Below are 18,895 nucleotides of genomic sequence, written 5' to 3'. Positions count from 1 at the left end.
TAACGTTCCACAAGGTTTTGTCATCATCAGTTTTTCTTCATTACCTATTCAAGCTGTCTCTAAGCATTATCTGAACAATGTATGACATTTCTATATGCAGTAAGGGACTTATTCATCCGAATGTATGTTGATATACAGTAGTAACAGCATTCCTGGCTAATGAGCTCTGGACAAAATGTCTTAGTTTGGCTGAATTCCATCAGTGATGATTTATTTTGTGATATATAAAATGAAAACGATTTGAGTTTTATGTTACCTAGATGGCAGCACATTATGGTACTACAGCTTCGGAAAGTAACCAGAAGGCTACCAATGTACTGTTTGTGGAAGGTGGAAGCAGTCTGTTATAAACTCCTAAAGTATGTAATAGTGTGAAATAGTATTATATGGAGATTACACAAAGTTGTTAATAAGTGTTAAATAGTATGAACAGATAAATTACACAAAGAGCAAATGATTATGCAAAATCTGAATGGAAACAGGGAGTTGATATGGATGCAAAGACCTTGAAATATGAGGTTTACTGTAATTACTGACCTGTAAGGTTGGAAATGCAGTACACTAACACTAATAAGAGAATGTTTCAATTTTGACATTGAAATATTTGGCAAGCAGTGACTTTTTATGACAGGTTAAGAGTAACAAAGAAATTAACACTATGTCTGATAAAAAAGTTTTACCTAATATTTTTTAAGTTTGTTTTTGAATTTCACGCAAAGCTACACGAGGACTATCTGCGCTAGCCGTCCCTAATTTAGCAGTGTAAGACTAGAGGGAGGCAGTTTTTTTTGTTAAGAGTAATGCAATATATTACATTGAATTAAATTGAACTATTCACGACTGGGTAAAATTATCAGTATAAAAGGATATCCACATACAGGATCTTAGATGTAAACTTGATGTACCCAGGGTTTCATTTGGTTATGATGGAACATTTTCTTACCATTGTTTTAGTGTAAGATCATGAAAATGCATACTGGAGATGTATTGCCAGAGGTGGAAAGTAACGCTCGCATGATGAAAACTTGTAAGATACACCTAAGTAATACTAAACGTTTAATTGGAAGGTCCCTAAAGAGAGACATGTGAATGTTAGTGGATTCTATCTGTCAGAATTAGAGGTTGGCACATGCAAACACTAATCAGCTCGTGTGTTGGAACCAGTGTTTGCAGTCTCAATCTGTTTTTTTTTCAACTGGATCCGCGTATTATCCAAGTAATAACGATATGGTAGCAACAGGAATATGACTAGGTTGAAGGGTAAGCTGTTTTGACTGTTGTCAAGCAGGGATGACAGAATGGGTAAAGGTATTGGTCATACATATACTCATTGAATCATAAGGACAAGGAAATTCACAGGCATTAGAGATACATCTTCTATAGGAGTTCATGCCTATAATGGACATACCAGTGATGAATGGAGTAGGCAACACTGATGACCAAACTTCGTTGATTTAGGAGAAGCTGAGCTTACATGCACTGTTTCTGACTCCCATCTTTGACAGCTTAGATCCTCTCGAGGGTTTAAAAGTTCCAGGAGAATCAGAGCAGGATGATTCCTTGAGCAATACCTGCTTCCTCCAGAGCTCCAACTACCAGACCCAAAACGACTACTACAATGGCAGTCCAGATTTGCAAACTGGCTTGTTCCACACCACCAGCTGTATAAGCACGGTTTACCATCAACATCAACTGACATCCAGCTAGCAAAAATGAGGCGAGGAGCCTCTACCTCAATGATGGTTAATGCATCAGAAGCAAAGCACATCTTCAAGTGGTGATTCCAAGTAAGCCATCTTCGGTAATTATGAACCAGACCATGTTCCCATGTACAAGTGGCATTTCCAGAAGATGGCTGCCAAATAAACTGAGGCTTCTGCTCTCTACAAGTGGGAGAAGCAATGCTGTGGTAAAGAGGAAGAGGTATGCCACTAGAATACTGTCGAACTGATAGATACCACAGTAAATATAATGAGCCAGTGCATATTGTAATACGACTGTTAATCTTTGGGTTTTGTCTGAATAAGTATTACTTCGAGTGTATTTCTTGCAGGATTTTTTGTTTATAGTTCTATTGATTGTCGTTGTATTTCTGTATCTGAAGTGATAATTTTTGTTGGGCTGATTTTAGTTTGGTGATTTTTTGTGGCCTTCTTTCATATTTTTTGTTTGTTTGTCAAGTTTATTTTACATTTTGATTTTATTGTGTATTCCGTTTTTATAAAGGGTATTATTGCACTAGTATGAATGTATACGTTATTTTGTGATAGTATAGATTTTATTATGCTTATTATTGTTTAAGGCTATTATGTAACGTGTAGTAATTCTCGTTTGTAAAGTTGATTGGTTTGAAGGTTACGATTAAAGTTGGCTTGAGGACAAGCCTGCAACAGAGGAAGGAAAACTGTGTATTTTATACCTTCTTAATTCATTTTGAAATTTTATTTAACTTTACTTATATGCAGTTTTCACATAATATGTGGTCAAGAAAGTTATGTTGATTTTGTTCTAGCTATCTTTTTTCTTTGTGGTTCCCTTGGAGATAAATGATATGCAATCAGGAATATATCTGTAAACTTGTATTTTGTGCATGAAAGTTGACAGCAATGTCACCCAATGGCAGTTCAGGTAATGTTTCGAGGTTACAACTTCCCTTATATTTGAATGGAAATGACCAGTCACATGGGAGGTGCTAGTTTCTCGGGAAATCTGACATTGCTAATTCAACCAAGTGACGTGAAGTTTGGTCGGCCTGGAACATCGTCTTCAGTGAGTTGGTCAGTTTGGAGGTCTTGAAGGAGTAGATCCAACCCGATTAATTCACAACTTCTGTAAAAGTGACTGTCCAGTGTCCAACACAAGTAAATGTGTTGTTTGTTTGAATAAGTATTGTTTTCATTGTGTATCACACATTCTGTCCAGACTCAGTTTTAGCAGAATTCGTTATTATATCTCATCTTATCTTGCTGAATCATCCATTATATAGCAGCACTATCTAATTCACGTTTTCAGGGAACTAGTTTATCTCATCTTATCTTGCTGAATCATCCATTATATAGCAGCACTATCTAATTCACGTTTTCAGGGAACTAGTTTACTTAAAAATACCACATATGATGCAATATGCTAACACCAAGTCAGTAGCTTAAAGGTTAACAATTCAAATATATAATTTCCAAATTGAAAATTCATAAATAGCATGGGACTAGAGATGAATAGACAACCTTCTAGTGAAAGTAAAGAATATTTAAATCATTCACTAATATTTACCTTTATCGACAGTGAATCACAAAGTGTCAGCTAATGATTGTAAATAGGCAAGGCTATCTATTCAAAACATTCATCAACTAAAACTCATATTATAATTAGAATATGTACCCACGTGATATTTTACCTTAATTACTTTTTATGACTGCCCTTATAAATAGGCATTAACACATATTTAATGAAGGACAACATAAAATACGATTAAGCTTTCTTTAATAATGAGGGTGGAAGTTCTATTTTTTATTGGTACTAAAAACCACAGTTAAATATGCAAAAATGGTAAGCAAAAACTTTATGTTGTTGTACTATGCAAACATACTAAGCGTTTTCTATATCCTTTACTTAGTAAAGAAAACTCTTTTAAAAGAGATAACTTAAATTCTGTACACATATGTGTATGTAATTTTAACAGTAGAATGTTGGTCACGAAATATGGTTGAACTCTTCTGGGTCCACTAGCTCCCATTATTCTGAGTCATTTCCTCATTATTATCAAATGTGCTTTTTGAAAGTGGTGAAGGAAAAGTTGCAAAGTGGGGATGCTTGGCTAGACGTGCAGATAATATAATAATACAACTTAAAGCTGCTTTGTAAGTCAAATATGTAAAAGTGAGTGTACTACAGCATCCAAGATTCTGATGCCTCCCACTGTAAATTTGACTTGTGCAAAAATAGTCAGAAAATTTTTCACTGTTGAGTTTGTTTGTTTGTAATTAAGCACAAAGCCATACAATGGGCTATCTGTGCGCTGCCCACCACGTGTATCGAAACCCGGATTCCAGCGTTTTAAGTCCGCAGACATACCGCTGTGCTACTGGGGGGGAGGGGGGCGCTGTTGAGTTATGTGACATCTGGGCAATTAATGGAATTTAATAATCGTTTACTAATAAGGTTCAATAATAGATTACATCCAACCAACTGATTATTCTCGTGCGACACTTGGATAATTGGAATAATCAATTAGTTAATTATTTTTGTGAGCTATAATACTAATCAATTACACTGAACAACCTTGAATTAATCAAATATAATAGGAACAAATCATAATGATAATATTTCAATTACTTGGATGGTTGGAATAATCAGAAACTAATTTTAATTAGTTGATTATCTTCATGATATTTATTGACTTAATTATAATTTCTATTAATTGTTTCTTATTAAGTACAAAGCTACACAATGGTCTATATATGCTGTACCCACCATGAGTATCGAAACCCAGTTTTTAGCAATATAAGCCTTTAGACTTAATGCTGAGTCACTGGGGGCATTTAGATTCATCAATTACTAATAGAGGTAATCAATTTCATTCATTAATCAAGCTAACCACCCAACTCTAATGATATAGGGAAGGTATTAAACCCCCCCTTCTATTGGAATGACCATGTCATGGGTAGTACATGCTTCTATATAACCCTATGCTCTATCGGCCTGGAATAGTCAGTTAGTCTGTCTCGATCCAGACCTCAATACAGATTTTCAACAGTCTCCTCCTTTACCGAAACCCAGTGAAGTGCTCATTTTTTTTTTATTATTTTGTAAGAAAAATAAGGATTATTTTCACTGTGTCTAAAACAATGTGTCCAGTATCTTTATTTACTACACCTCAGTCAAAACCACGATAATATGGATTTACTCCACATACTATTTCCCAGTTGCACCTTTTGCTACTGACAGATACTACCACACAGCTTTAAACATGTGCACATGCATGCCTTAAGTTTCTACTTCTACATTTATCATCTTCCATTTCTGGGCAGCTTTTTCGTTTCTTTTAATTGAAAACAAAAACGATGCAGCAATGACAGAAAAAGACGCAGCTGTAACTTTAATTTTAAGTGGTCTTACTCTACAATGAACCAAGTTTAAAGACTATCTGTATTGCTGTTTTGGACTTTATAATATTTATTATTTCAGTAACATAGATAGATGACCATGCCATTGCTCCATTATAGTAAGATTTTAAGTGGCCTTACTCTACAGTGAATGAATGTGTAAATACCTTAAGCTTAAATTTCACTCTCAAATACTACTACTTACTAATGTACCAAAGAATGTAATCCTTGTGTTATACTTACAATTTCAATTATGGTTTTCTAAAAGTTAAAACATCAAACTTATAATATCAAGTATATTATTCTAGTAAAAAACAAAACAAAATCAACAACACAAATGTATGTATTTAGTAAGGCTTGGGGCCACAATAAACTAAATTCGTGACTACATAATTTATCGAATAGTTGATTTATTAAACATACTTACAAATACAATTACAGAATTATATACACAACAGCAATGAGTTTGAGAAAAATCAAGACAGTAAAATATTTGTAACCTAAGTAATGTTGGAAATTTACGTATTCAATACAAATGCTACCCAAAAGATTTGGCACAGAAACTCAGTATATATATATATATATATATAAATGTACATTTCTTTCATACAATCTTATGATTTGTACTTGTGTACCTATGTACGCACACACTTAGCAAGTTTATTACCAAATAACTTGCTGGAGAGTGAAAACTTTTTTTTTTTTTGAAATTAACAACTGGGACACTGAAATGCTAAGATACAAGAAATTATCTTTGATATTTTTTCAAATATAAGGAACTAAACACTACACAAATAATGCTAAATTACTGAATAATATTTCATACACTTCAAAACTGATCAAATTGGCATGTTCTTTACACACACACACACACACAACAAAAAAAACTACAGCATTTGGCATGGTACTTCAGAAAATAGAAAATTTTGGGTATACTGTAGCTATATATTTCAGAGAAGATTAACAGTTTAATACGCATAAAGACAATTACAAAAACTATTATGAATATTATAATAGATATAGAAGGTACATCAGTTTTAAATCCCCACAATGACATTGAACTTGAATTTCAAAATGCTTGCTCTACTAATTAGTCAATGAATTAATAAAAACCAAAACATGTAACACCATAAACGAAATTTAATAATTTGGCATTTCCAAATAAGCAAAACATATGTCTGGTAAAAAATCACACTGATAATTAGTTCTATAACTTCTCTGAACTGGCCTTGCATTTTGAGTAGAATATGTAAACAAATGTACGTTACAACATGAAGTATTTGCATTAACACTCCAAAACATTTCTGGCAAGAAGTAATACTTGAAAAACTATTAACACAATCTACATATTAATACATTAAAACACAATTACATGAGATAGAACCTTAACTTACACTAAGTTACAAATTCATCTTACACCTTACATGATTTTGTATTACAAAGACTTTTTGTAATAACCTTAAACCCAGCAAAAGCCAATTATTTCAATGAAATATCAATAAATTGTTGTATTAACAAAAATTAAAACCAAAGTTATTTGACTCAACAAACTGGACAAAATTACATTTGAAATCAGGAGAAACTAGAGAAAAAATATGTGATAATACATAAATTACAGGAAATTCTGAATAATATTTATACTATTACAGTATAAAATTATAAGTACAAGAATGTGGTGGATTAAAACACACTAAATCAGCATTAAACTTAATAGATAAGTTAGAAAAACGTAAAATAAGTCACTGTAACCTTTTATGATGCAACTGTTTCTAGAAATTATTGAAATATTTATGTCACATGTTTACTTAATAATGTTTGCTGATAAAACTGAGCCATTAAAATATGATTCTTATTTCAAGATTCTAAAACTAAACCTAAGAGAGTTTAGTAAGATCCAAAACTCTACTAAAATATCATTTTGAAACCGACCTCAAACATGCCCCATAAAACTGCTTGTAATCATTAATTCATGAAAGAAATACATGGTCCCAAAACTGCGTAAAATATTAAAAGGTTCTACAAATCTGCTCAGTTCAAAAAACAATGTTTCCTGGTAAAACTTTTTTTTGAAAAATGGATTTTTATGAATATACTTACAAAGACAAATAGTGAAAAATGTACAAAGGCATAGTAAACTAACCTTCTTTGAACACACTTAACAGACTCTTCTAGCATTAGACACTATTTACAAACAACTGCTGCCATGATTTCAATCGAGTTTTATTACAAAAATTATGGTAAAAACCATTAACAAAACTGTTAATATAAAAACATGTAGCATATAAAAACTTGTGAACTTGTTGGAATTTTGGTTTTGGCAGAAATATTTAAAATATTCGGGCAGTGTCACAATACGTATGTAACTAGTTGAATTTCATAAAAATTAAAGTAGTGTCATCTCTACACTCCAGATTTTTGTGTACAAATTAAAAAATAATGGTTGTCATCTTTATATTTTTTGTATACCAATTTAAAAAGTAACAGTAGTGCCATCCTAATGCTTCAGATTTTTTTGCTTACTAATTAGAAAAAATAACATTATGGTCATCTTTAAACTTCAGTAAAAAAATATTTAAAAACATCACGAATTACAACTGTTCATAATATTAAATTTCAAATTATTATAAGTATTCTGCATGAAATTGACAAAGATAAAAATTAAATATCTGATTTCATTCTCAGAAATCAACTTTTTCATACATGAAGCATGACTGAAAAACTAAATAATCTAACTATATATATAGTTACATTCCTCATCAAAATTTAAATATTTTTCTGGAAAAGCAAAACCCATAACTGCAAATGTCCTCATTCTAGCAGTCTGACTCTGGCACTGGTGAGGGTGGTGGTGGGATGTAGAAACTACAATAGCTTCGTTCTGTTGGAGGAGTGGGAGGTGGACAGCTGTCAGAACTGTATGTCATTATGTAATGGTTTTTCGTCTTTGGTAGATGACAAGTGTCAGAGTCATAAGACAACTCAACTCTTGAATTGTAATGTCTCTGCCTGTAAGGGTAAGGTTCACTCTCATTACCACACGCATCAGTGATGAAAGATGTAGACGGAGAAAAACAACTTCTTTCATGATAGTAAGGATGGGACTTGCGAGATAATGAAACACTGGATGAACAACAACAGTCATATGTACACTGAGAATGAATGGTGACCGGACTTGGTGGGGGATTTCGAGTTTCTTGAGGATACGGAGTTGTGCTTGAACTACTCGACGAGGCTCCCGTGACATGGTTTCGATCATACAAGGGGCTATTAGTGCTATCTAGCTCCGACCGACAAACGCTTCGTCCTGGACATGTTGAGTTTCCTTGAGCTGGGACAATAACTCCTGTAGGAAGATTTTTTCTATTTAACAGAGATGTTTGTTGCTGGTTCAGAACTTTGTAAGTTACTGCTACATCTACTCCTTCCTCACTTTCATCAAAACCTTGCGTTTTCTTTTTACAAATGTAAGCAAGAACACCAATAAGTAAAACTACTACAACGGCAATAACAATGCCAATTGTATAATTTGTTTTGTTCATCTCCATCAAGTAATAATCTACTTGAACTTGAGGATGATGACTGTTCTTGCATTGACTCTCTTCTTCATCTGAACCATCTGGACAATCAGGTACACCATCACACAAGTGAAAACTCTGAATACAGTTATACACTCCTGATACACTTTCATGGCATAAAAAGCTATCTTTGCAACACTTCTCGTCAATTCCATTTGAACACTGTGGAATACCATCGCATACATGGTCCCATGTAATGCAGTGTCCATCCTTACAGGTAAACTGATGTGCATTACACTCTGGACAATTACTTTCATCTGATCCATCGTCACACTCTGAAGATCCATCACACCGCCACTCTATGGGAATACAATTCTTTCCATTAGAGCAAGAAAATTTATTTGAAGGACAAGGAGGGTTGATACAAGATTTGCCATCCTTGGCAAGAATAAGATCTTTGGGACAAGCACAACGTTTTTCTCCATTATTTCCGAATAAACACAGATGAGTACATCCTCCATTACCATTAATACATGAACGCTTCTCAAAGTGTTTATAAGGAAATACTGATATTAAATCTGTCAAATGGTTTTTCCGAGCCAACACTTGTTTAAAGTCTTCACCTGTTAACTTGTTGAATCGTTGAAGAGTTCCATGTTTACTGTCAATCCAGTACAGGAATTCTTTGTAAACAGCAAGTGATAATGGCTTCATCTTGTTATCATGCCGTAGAGTTTTTCTATAATAGGGTAAACAATTAAAAGTGGTAATAAATCAGGATAAAACCACAAGTCATCTGTTAACAAGATTCATGTAATGAAGTGAAAGTAAAAGGGTGGATTAAAAAAAAAAACACTATATAATACCAGCTATGTTATACAGTAAAATTAGTAGCTGTATGGTTTGTTTGGATGCACTTTAAACTTAATTACACAGGTACGTTGAGCACACATTAATTTTCCAAATAATTCAGTTGGGAGTTGGTTTTACACAAAACAACTAAAAACAAAGATTGAATTATCCACTACTAGTGACGTAGATAGTAAATGATGCTAAAAAAACCAAGAACCCCTTTTTTTACTTTTTGATTTATTTAACTCTTTATTACTAGTATGATAATAAAGGTGTAAGTCACTGTATTATGGCAATCAGTTCAACCCAATGCATGTTCCTTATTTTTAATTGCCTTTTTGCTCAAACTTCTCTGTGATAGATTTCTGTTACGTTTAATTTTAGTAAATGACAGTATTATACTGCCAAATAGTTGGAAATTCACCATACACCACATATATATATATATATATGTGTGTGTGTGTGTGTGTGTGTGTGTGTTAAACATGGTGCCAGACTATATGTGTATGAGGCAACACATTAGCCCATGCAACTTGTTTTTATAAAGCAAGGTTAATTCTCTGTTTACAATGTCAATTGGTTACTAATTACTGAAACAAATTAATGTTGTGATGCTGAATGTGATAAGTAATACTTGCCTGCTTAATGGAACATAAGATATTGTTTCAAATCATCTTATTCAGCATAAACAAAATACTAAACTTTTAAAGAGTATTTTAAATTTCACATCTTACTGAACGAGCAGGAATCACAGACTTACCTATGACCACCATCAATATCAGATGATTCTATTCTATTTGTACCATAATCAGACCAGAACAATATGTCTTTATCACTATCAACAGCTATGGCCTCAGGATTTTGTAATCCCTCCTTGATGACCGTAACGGATTCGAGCCCATCCATCTTGGCTCTCTCAATTCGAGGCGAACTCACAATGTTTATCCAATATAATAGGCTACATCATACAAAACATTATACAGATATATATCAGTCAACCTCTGAGTACCAGACTTACAACATGAAATAGAAGCAAATTACATTACATTCAGGCTGGAATTACAACTTAGCACTTTAGGGTACAAAAGAAAACATCTAAAGTTAGTGTTAAAATTCATTACTCAGAACTATCCCAGATTCAATTTCATATTTCCTACTTTTCTTGTACACAAAAGAGACATCCCATGTACCTTTCTCCAAAACATCTTTTACCTTTTACTTCATGAACCAAAAAAATGAATTACAAAAGTCTCTTTCTCTCACACACACACATACAATGTATATATTAACTAAATACATCTCACCATTTAACTTTATCAGAACACATCATTTCATGAAAAAAGAACCTTCAATACCTGTAACAACCTGCTTTGTCTTCAATTTCAAATAAACCCAAAAATTTTATATACATATTAAGAAACTTTTGTCATTATTAAATAATATTTCTTATTAATTTCCATTAAAATCATAAGTCTGAGAATTTTTTCGAGTAAATTTAATGGTGAACTGAATTCTGTATATACTATCCTAACAAAAATGTAACAGTAACACTTTTACACATAAATAAGATCAAAGACTTTTTACAGAAATTTATCTATTTACACAAACTAGAACTTTTCTTTGCTGTAGCTATATCTGCTTTCATTACACAACAGCTTTAAGCCAATTCTTTTCAAACTGGAAGGAAGCTCATTCTGTATTATAATCACAAACCCTTGTTTTTCTCAGGTTTGACACTAGAGTATCTTATGCCGTGTGTATCGATAGAAAAATCTTTTATTACAATGTGGTTTAAGCTGAGATGTCATTGTATGCGAATCTACCTTCACGTATACAAGTAATCTTTAAATACTAAACTTACAGGGTCAATAGCTATCATTACTAGAAGCAGAAGAAACTCATAAAACCTCCCAATTGTTATTAATACAAATATAATTAGACATATTTAAACCAGTTCTGAGTTAATTATATAAAAACCACATGTTTGTATACCAGGCATACTGTTCATTATAGACTTACCTCACTCAAACATGCAAGTAAAATGTTATTATTTTAACTAGTCCGAACAAACATTTGTTCCTATATCGTATTAAAGATGCTAGTATCATCCACCTTAAACCAATAGTAACCCTTCATAATCACATAAAATTTTCAACTGTACTTACCCTCTAGTAAAATGAAGGGCTAAAGCACGAGGTTTCTGGTTTTCTCCTGTAATCAAGACTCCAACTGGTGTACCATCTAAACGTGTTACGTTGATACTACTCATATTTTTCTCAGTGCAACTCAAGTACAGTAATCGGGAGTACGGATCAATAACTATATCATCTGGACAAAGGGAATTCTTCGAGTATGCTACTATAGTTGAAATCTAAAAGCATGAAATTTTTTATTGTTTTTGCCATTGCAAAATATTCTTTTTTATTTTATATTATTATCAACCAGATATAGTTGGCAATTTAATGACTACAACATCTAGTATCACAACCATTCACTAACAGTCAAGATGAAAAAGGGATTGTAAACCTAGGATGAGTTTCAACTAAAATATGCTTTTTTTAGAATAATCTTGAAAGATAGGTGAACATTTTTTTTTTTGCTTCTTTCTTTGGCTACTATGGCACCTACAATATACATTACAATGCATATGAAATAAATAAGGTAATATAGTTACTGGTTTTAGATGTACTTCAGGAATTCTCCATGTAACAAATCACACAAAGACAGAATTCTGTGTAAAATACCCACAACTACCAGATTTGTTTTTACAGACTTAGAATATGGATAAAATAATCTGAAATCAGTTTGAATATGAATTTTTTGTTATCTGTGATAGAAAATCTACCATCCTGTTCATAGTAACTTAAACTTTCACCATTTGAACTTCTGTAAACAGCCAATAAATAGGAAAGTTGTGAAACATTGTAAATAAAATATAATGTAAGGCACATCCTTGTAAGAAATTTCATATTAAAGGAAAACAATCATTCAGAATAGAACATACCGTACACATCATTAATAGAAGTTAATATGCAACTTGAGTAGACTTTCACACTTACAAAGATTTTATCAATCAATGTATATTTCCTAAATCAGGAGGTATTCCTAAACAAAATATTTTGTAGAAAAGGTTCAAACTTTACCATAGTTCCATTTTCAAATCCACGTTTGACAGTCTGTGATCGGCCATCGATCCAATATACAAACTCTTCAACAGGATCATAACTTACAGCCTTTATATTCCTCTGATCATTAATTGTAAGGATGGTATCTGGAGATTCTTCACTATCTATAACTATTCGACTGATGTAAGACTTCTGACTATACAGCAAAAATTTTCTAGGAGCTGGAAATGTACACCAAAATATTTTATTTATCAAATACTTCTTTCATCTGAGATAATGTTATTCCCTGAAATATGAGAAAATTTAAAACGTTCCCAGTGAAAAATGTACTAATTCATTCCTTTCAAATAACAGTTACAAAATATATTTAAATATTATTCCAAACATGCTTTATACTTACATTTCCTTAATGTTAATTAAGTGAAAAATAACTCAAATGCATTATTTTAGAGTTCAAGAAGAAAATATATGAATTTGGAGACTAATTTTCCTGCATGTTACCATTATTTTTAGCTGCGAATACTTGTGTGTATGAAATTAATTCTTAACAAATGTTTACAATTATTATCAGTCATACTGTTATGTTCCATTACATTTGTTACTCTAAAATATTGTACCATTTTTAGTTAAGTTTGAAATATCCTATCTTGATAAAACCTCTATTCATTGTCCTGGTAAGTAATCCTCACACACACAACTTTTTTTATATTTTAATTCAAATCATAATGGATGAAGCCTTAGGAGCATTATCATATTTTCTTGATTAAGTTCATAATATTAAGACTTTCCAAACGTTTTTTAATCAAAATTTTGAAAATAGTTTTACCATTGCACTTTCCACTTTCATTATCTAACAAAAAGTGTGTGGGACAGGCACATGTTTTGTTCGAACGAGAAAGTGCCAGACAGAGATGTGAACATCCTCCATTACCAGAACATGGGTTCCAACCTAAAAAACTTAAAAAGTTAATAGTTAGTTGCATATTAATTCTATATATATATATATATATATATATATATATAAAGTAATTTTATTGTTACAAAAAAATTTTAAAAAAAAATGAACACAAGCTTCTGAAATCTTCAGTAATTACCAGAATGTCTTGAGGCATGGAATGCAAGCATACTGTATATATCATCCATTGAACTATGTACAAGTGAATGATTTCCACCATCACTTTTAGAAACTCTCTGTATAGTTTTCTTGTTGTTATCATTCCAGTATATGTAGTTTCCATACTGAGTAAGTAAAAATGGTGAACCAGATACTTCAAACTGCTTTCGTTCATTTCCTGTAACATAAAAGTTCACTATAATTACACTACACACCAAGGAATACTAAATACTACACATACATTTAACGAACCCAATCAAAAGAGTATTGTTAAGGAGAGGATTGGATGGATTAAAATTTTTCCTTCTTGCTCCACAAGTCTAAATTATTTTGAAAATACGTACGTAAGGGATGGTTAATACAAGATAAACAGTAATTCATCACCAAAATAGTAATAAAAGAAGGGGATACTAAGAATAACATGGTGTCGAACATATGTAATGTCACATGAAATAAATTGCATACAAGACTGAAAGCAATCTTTTTATTATCCCCACTGCCATCTGACTCGCTACAATATTTTGGATGTCTTGTATATAATGTTCTAATGGAAAGCAAAATTGTATTTTATTTCAGGAAATATTAAACAACATCTTTCAGAAATTTGTCACTATATGATATGACTGAACTTGCATTATTTACAATGATATAAATCACTATCTTTTTGGTGCAACTCATGGGTGAAACAAGGAAACAAAACTGCATTCCTAGATATTACTAAACTGAGTTCTTTTTGATTGATAATAACAAATAAAATGGTATCAATAATCAAAATTGATCACTTTAACGATACTTACCCTCCAAGTCAGAATACTCAATAACATATTTGTCAATATCAACCCAGTAGAGCTTCTCCTTTTGATAATCGACTGTTAATCCTTTGGCACGTCCTACTTTCCCAATAAGCATCTTTCTTTTACTTCCATCCATTGCAGCTAGTTCAATTTTTGGATCTTTACCCCAAACACTCCAATACATTCGGCTAATAAAAAAACAAACACATAGTGTTGTAACATTGCATTGTAGGTAATTATATCAATACAACAGTATTTTATGAACAAGCCAGTTCACCTGTTCTAAACAGTTAGTCTTAACATAATTATGTACTAATAGGCAATTCCCTCAGTCATTATTTGTTTCCTCTCTTTTCACCATTCCAACTGCAATAAAATAGTTTTTGTGCTTCAGTTTCTTGATAAGTTGACAAATTATCTTCATTCACCTAAGTGCCTGACCAGACCCATCTTTGGCTATGCCACTCTTTATAACATATACATTCTTAAGTAAAAAATATACTACCCACATTTCAGTGCTTACTTATTCATTTTTTAATTTTTCAACTCTGAGTAAATGATACGTTTGGTAGATTTGTGTGAAAATTTGGAGTCTTACTAACGAATGATAACCTACTTCAGTTACATTTTCCAAGTTAATAAACCATAAACTAATCACATAAAAAAAAACCTTACCCTTTTCCAGGATGTAATGCAATTGAATGTGGATTATCAAGGTCTTTCCAGATCAGAACTTTTCGTGATGTTCCATCAAGTCGAGAAACCTCTATACGATCGTAGCCCATATCAGTCCAGTAGAGATTATGGGCCACCCAGTCAACTGCTATACCATCTGGAACTTCTAATCCAGTAGTGACAATGTACTCTACATTGGTACCATTTATGAAGGCACGACTAATCCTCTAGCAAAAAGAAATATACAAGTGTTTAGTCACTTCATGGAAAGAATGAAGAGAACCTTAGCAAGTCCTTGGAAACCTTATTTTCCTTTAAATTAAAAATGTGCAAATTTTACACACAAAAATTCAATTTTTTGTGCATGTGTAAAGGATAAATACACTATAAAACAATAATACATGACTTACTAACCCCAACATTGAAATAAATACGAATATATTTATAATTGATTAAAATCTTTTGAGGTAAAAAACAAACAAACAAAAGATGTTTTTAAATGAGAGTTTAGAAACATAAACAAGAGTATTTTCAAATTTTGAGTAAAGACTAACAAAGAAAACTTCTCTGTATTTATTGTTCAATGGGTATTCTATAACACATTAGAATTTCAAATATTTTCCAAAAATGAAAGATTTCATGGTAGGTTTCACCATAACACCACTGTATAACTGTGCGATTAACTAGATTAATGGATTACCTATGAGCATTGATTACAGTGATTAGCACCATGAAAATAATAAATTAATCCAAATTAGAGTTTCCAATTAATTCAATCATTGGAGGCTCAAGTAAGAATAATCAATTTGTTGAATGTAACTGATTAATGAGGCCAACAATTACATGATTATTAAATTCCATTAATTGCCCAACCCTATACACCAGCATTAAAAGTATATATTCAAATATAGGGGGTGCAACCTCCTAATATTCCATGTCCTACATTTATGGCACCCCTTATTTATGAATTTCGTTTTTACTGATAACTAGTGATACATACTGGGTTCAAGATTAACTCTTAAGAGAAACTGTACCCATAATGTCTTTCAATTTTACCCTGGGTTATGTAAAGACTTTTTGTATTACATTACCTCCTAAGAAATGTATAAAGCTTAATTAACCCTCTCACTATGGGTCTTCCTATGATTAGGGGTCAAAGAGCATGTTATCATGTTTGTAGACTTATACAATTTTATGAATATATGTCAATAACTTTGATATCATATTGTAGATTATAAATCAAGTGTTACTATTATACATCAATTAATTTCTTAATTTAAGAGTAAATATTAAAATAAAATTCCCAAATATCAAATTTTCTGTGACACGTGATATGTTGAATGCAGCTTTGGTTCAAATTAGATGTTTGTGATGTCAATATATGAATTAAAAACTCAAATTACCAATACTGACAAGCTAGAATATAAAATAAGAATCACCTATCATTTCTGTTCACTGAGATATTATTATATTTAGTGAATCATCTAAGGTGGCCCCACCCACCTCTTCTATTTTTGGAAATATGTGCTAACTTACACCTACTTCACACCATAAAGTGTGTATAACCAACTGAAAGCTCAGAATGTCCTCCACATAGTTTTCTCAAACTCTGCAAAGTGTTTACACAGGGAACTCTTTCTTTTCATGTTAGAATCAAAGCAAGACATTATGAGGCTCAAAAAATCATACCATATTTTTTTAAGACCCAAATACAGCTTATTTACTAAGCCTGATAAATTATAGTGGAATTCTGTGGTATTGATATAGTAATTTATGATTATTTTTTGCTATTTTAAAATCCATATATAAAACCTAAAAAAATCATTTGGTTTTCATCCTCCACGTGCTAAATTTGACAAGCAAATTACGGCAAGCAGCAAACAGGTACAAAGCTAGTAAGTATAAGAGATCGTTGTTTTCTATACTTCTTTATTTATTGTTCTATGTTTTAAGAAAAAATAACTGAAATTTAAGAACTTATTTGTAAATAGTAATAATGTATATATATATATATATAATGTATTATAACTGAAATGTTGTATTTTACAAAATACTGGTTCACTAGAGCAAAGCCAAGAGAGGTCACTTTGTAAAGGCCCGTTTTATACTATTGGATACATTAACATGAGTGCATGTGTGCTGTATCATTGCAGCTTCTGTGATATTAGTCAGACACGGCTGAAAGGTCAATAAAATAATAAATACATATAGATGTAAAATTTTGTGATATTTAAGCTATTTCGACTAAACACTTGTGGTTTCTTGTTATACTCTGCAGTCATTCTAAAATGAAAAAAACATAATTTATACCTATTTTCTAATTTTTTATGGTGGTTATAAGGTCGGTCAAATTGACCGAGCTTGTATAGAGGTACAATAGTGAAAATAACATACAAAATTAGTGTTTCTAAAAAAAAAAAATTATAATTATCTGGAGGTTATAAAGATTTCACATGTGAAATTTGAAAATTTTCTGATGCATAAAAATATTTTTAATCTTAAGATCAAAATTACTCTGCATACTGGACAGTCAACATTCAAAAAGAAAAAATGCACGAGCAAATCATTACTTAAAAAAGTCTGATATTTTGTATACGAAAGCCTTGTAATGTTTACTGATAATCTCCAAAATTTCATGAAGATACATATGCTGTATTAAAAGTTATAGCATGAAAACTATAACAAGCACAAAATATTTACAAGGTTGTTCCATGGGACCAAGCTTGTAGTAGGAGGGTTAATGTGTAAAAATTATGAGTCTAATTTCACACTTTTTCCTTACTAAGTCATCAAACAAATTTTATGTAAAAGTCAAATGCTTAAGTAAGATACATGTTTATTACATTTGTTTCAAATTTAAAAAATTTAGTCCCTTTACCCAAAGAAAAATTATTCTGGTATGTTTAACAAACAAAATCTTGAGAGAAATGTTTTCATAAAATTCAATTAATTTTGTAAAATTCATTTGTTTTTATAAAAAAAAATCTCATTAATACTTTTTCAAGCAAAAAAATCTATGTGATGGTTAATGTTGATCTATATGATAACTCTCAAATAACTGTTCCCAAATCAACAACTTTTAGATTACATAAAATGTAAAACCTTAATCTTAAACTTTCAAAACACAAAAACAATTATTTCCTTTATGTGTTTGTGATCATTTTACTTCATAAATAAATTCTTCTTTAAAGTATTTACAACTACTGTACGAAGTTCAGGTTTTTACATGTACAGCATAATCTCTCTCGTCAATTTACCATATTTTTCAGTGTATAAGACGCACTTTTTTTACCCTAAAATTTGATGTCAAAATCTGCTTGCATCCTATACACTGAAGGTATGAATAATATATACCGTATTTTTCGGTGTATAAGACGCACTTTTTTACCCCAATATTTGATGTCAAAATCTACTTGCGTCCTATACGCTGAAGGTATGAATAATATATACCGTATTTTTCAGTGTATAAGACGCACTTTTTTTACCCCAAAATTTGATGTCAAAATCTACTTGCGTCCTATACACTGAAGGTATGAATAGTATATATATATATATATATGATATACACACGCCATGTGTAAATATATTTAAATAGGCGTGCATAGTTTAGTTCAATTGAATGTGTTATTCATAACAATAGTAGTTTTTTTCTTTTAAAAACACAACTATTTATAATGCTCCCTAAATAATACAAAAATAAATTACAGTGAAAGCAATG

At 31.5% G+C, this 18,895-nt stretch overlaps 1 protein-coding gene across 1 annotated transcript in view; it reads right to left on the bottom strand.

Annotated features, from left to right (window-relative positions):
- Positions 1-7,324: 7,324 nt before the first annotated feature.
- The window catches only part of LOC106458881 (low-density lipoprotein receptor-related protein 6-like), a 53,483-nt gene continuing 41,912 nt past the window's right edge, over positions 7,325-18,895 (bottom strand). The window contains exons 10-17 of the mRNA XM_013918440.2: positions 15,178-15,404; positions 14,506-14,690; positions 13,689-13,886; positions 13,421-13,543; positions 12,613-12,815; positions 11,635-11,840; positions 10,230-10,427; positions 7,325-9,356 (exon numbers count right to left, since the gene is read on the bottom strand). Coding sequence (XP_013773894.1) covers positions 7,916-9,356; positions 10,230-10,427; positions 11,635-11,840; positions 12,613-12,815; positions 13,421-13,543; positions 13,689-13,886; positions 14,506-14,690; positions 15,178-15,404 — 2,781 coding nt within the window. The 3' untranslated portion in view covers positions 7,325-7,915. The remainder of the gene's footprint in view (positions 9,357-10,229; positions 10,428-11,634; positions 11,841-12,612; positions 12,816-13,420; positions 13,544-13,688; positions 13,887-14,505; positions 14,691-15,177; positions 15,405-18,895) is intronic.

Source organism: Limulus polyphemus, unplaced genomic scaffold, assembly GCF_000517525.1.
Source record: "Limulus polyphemus unplaced genomic scaffold, Limulus_polyphemus-2.1.2 Scaffold527, whole genome shotgun sequence".
NCBI classification, from domain to species: domain Eukaryota; kingdom Metazoa; phylum Arthropoda; class Merostomata; order Xiphosura; family Limulidae; genus Limulus; species Limulus polyphemus.
This window is presented reverse-complemented; position numbering and strand designations above follow the sequence as displayed.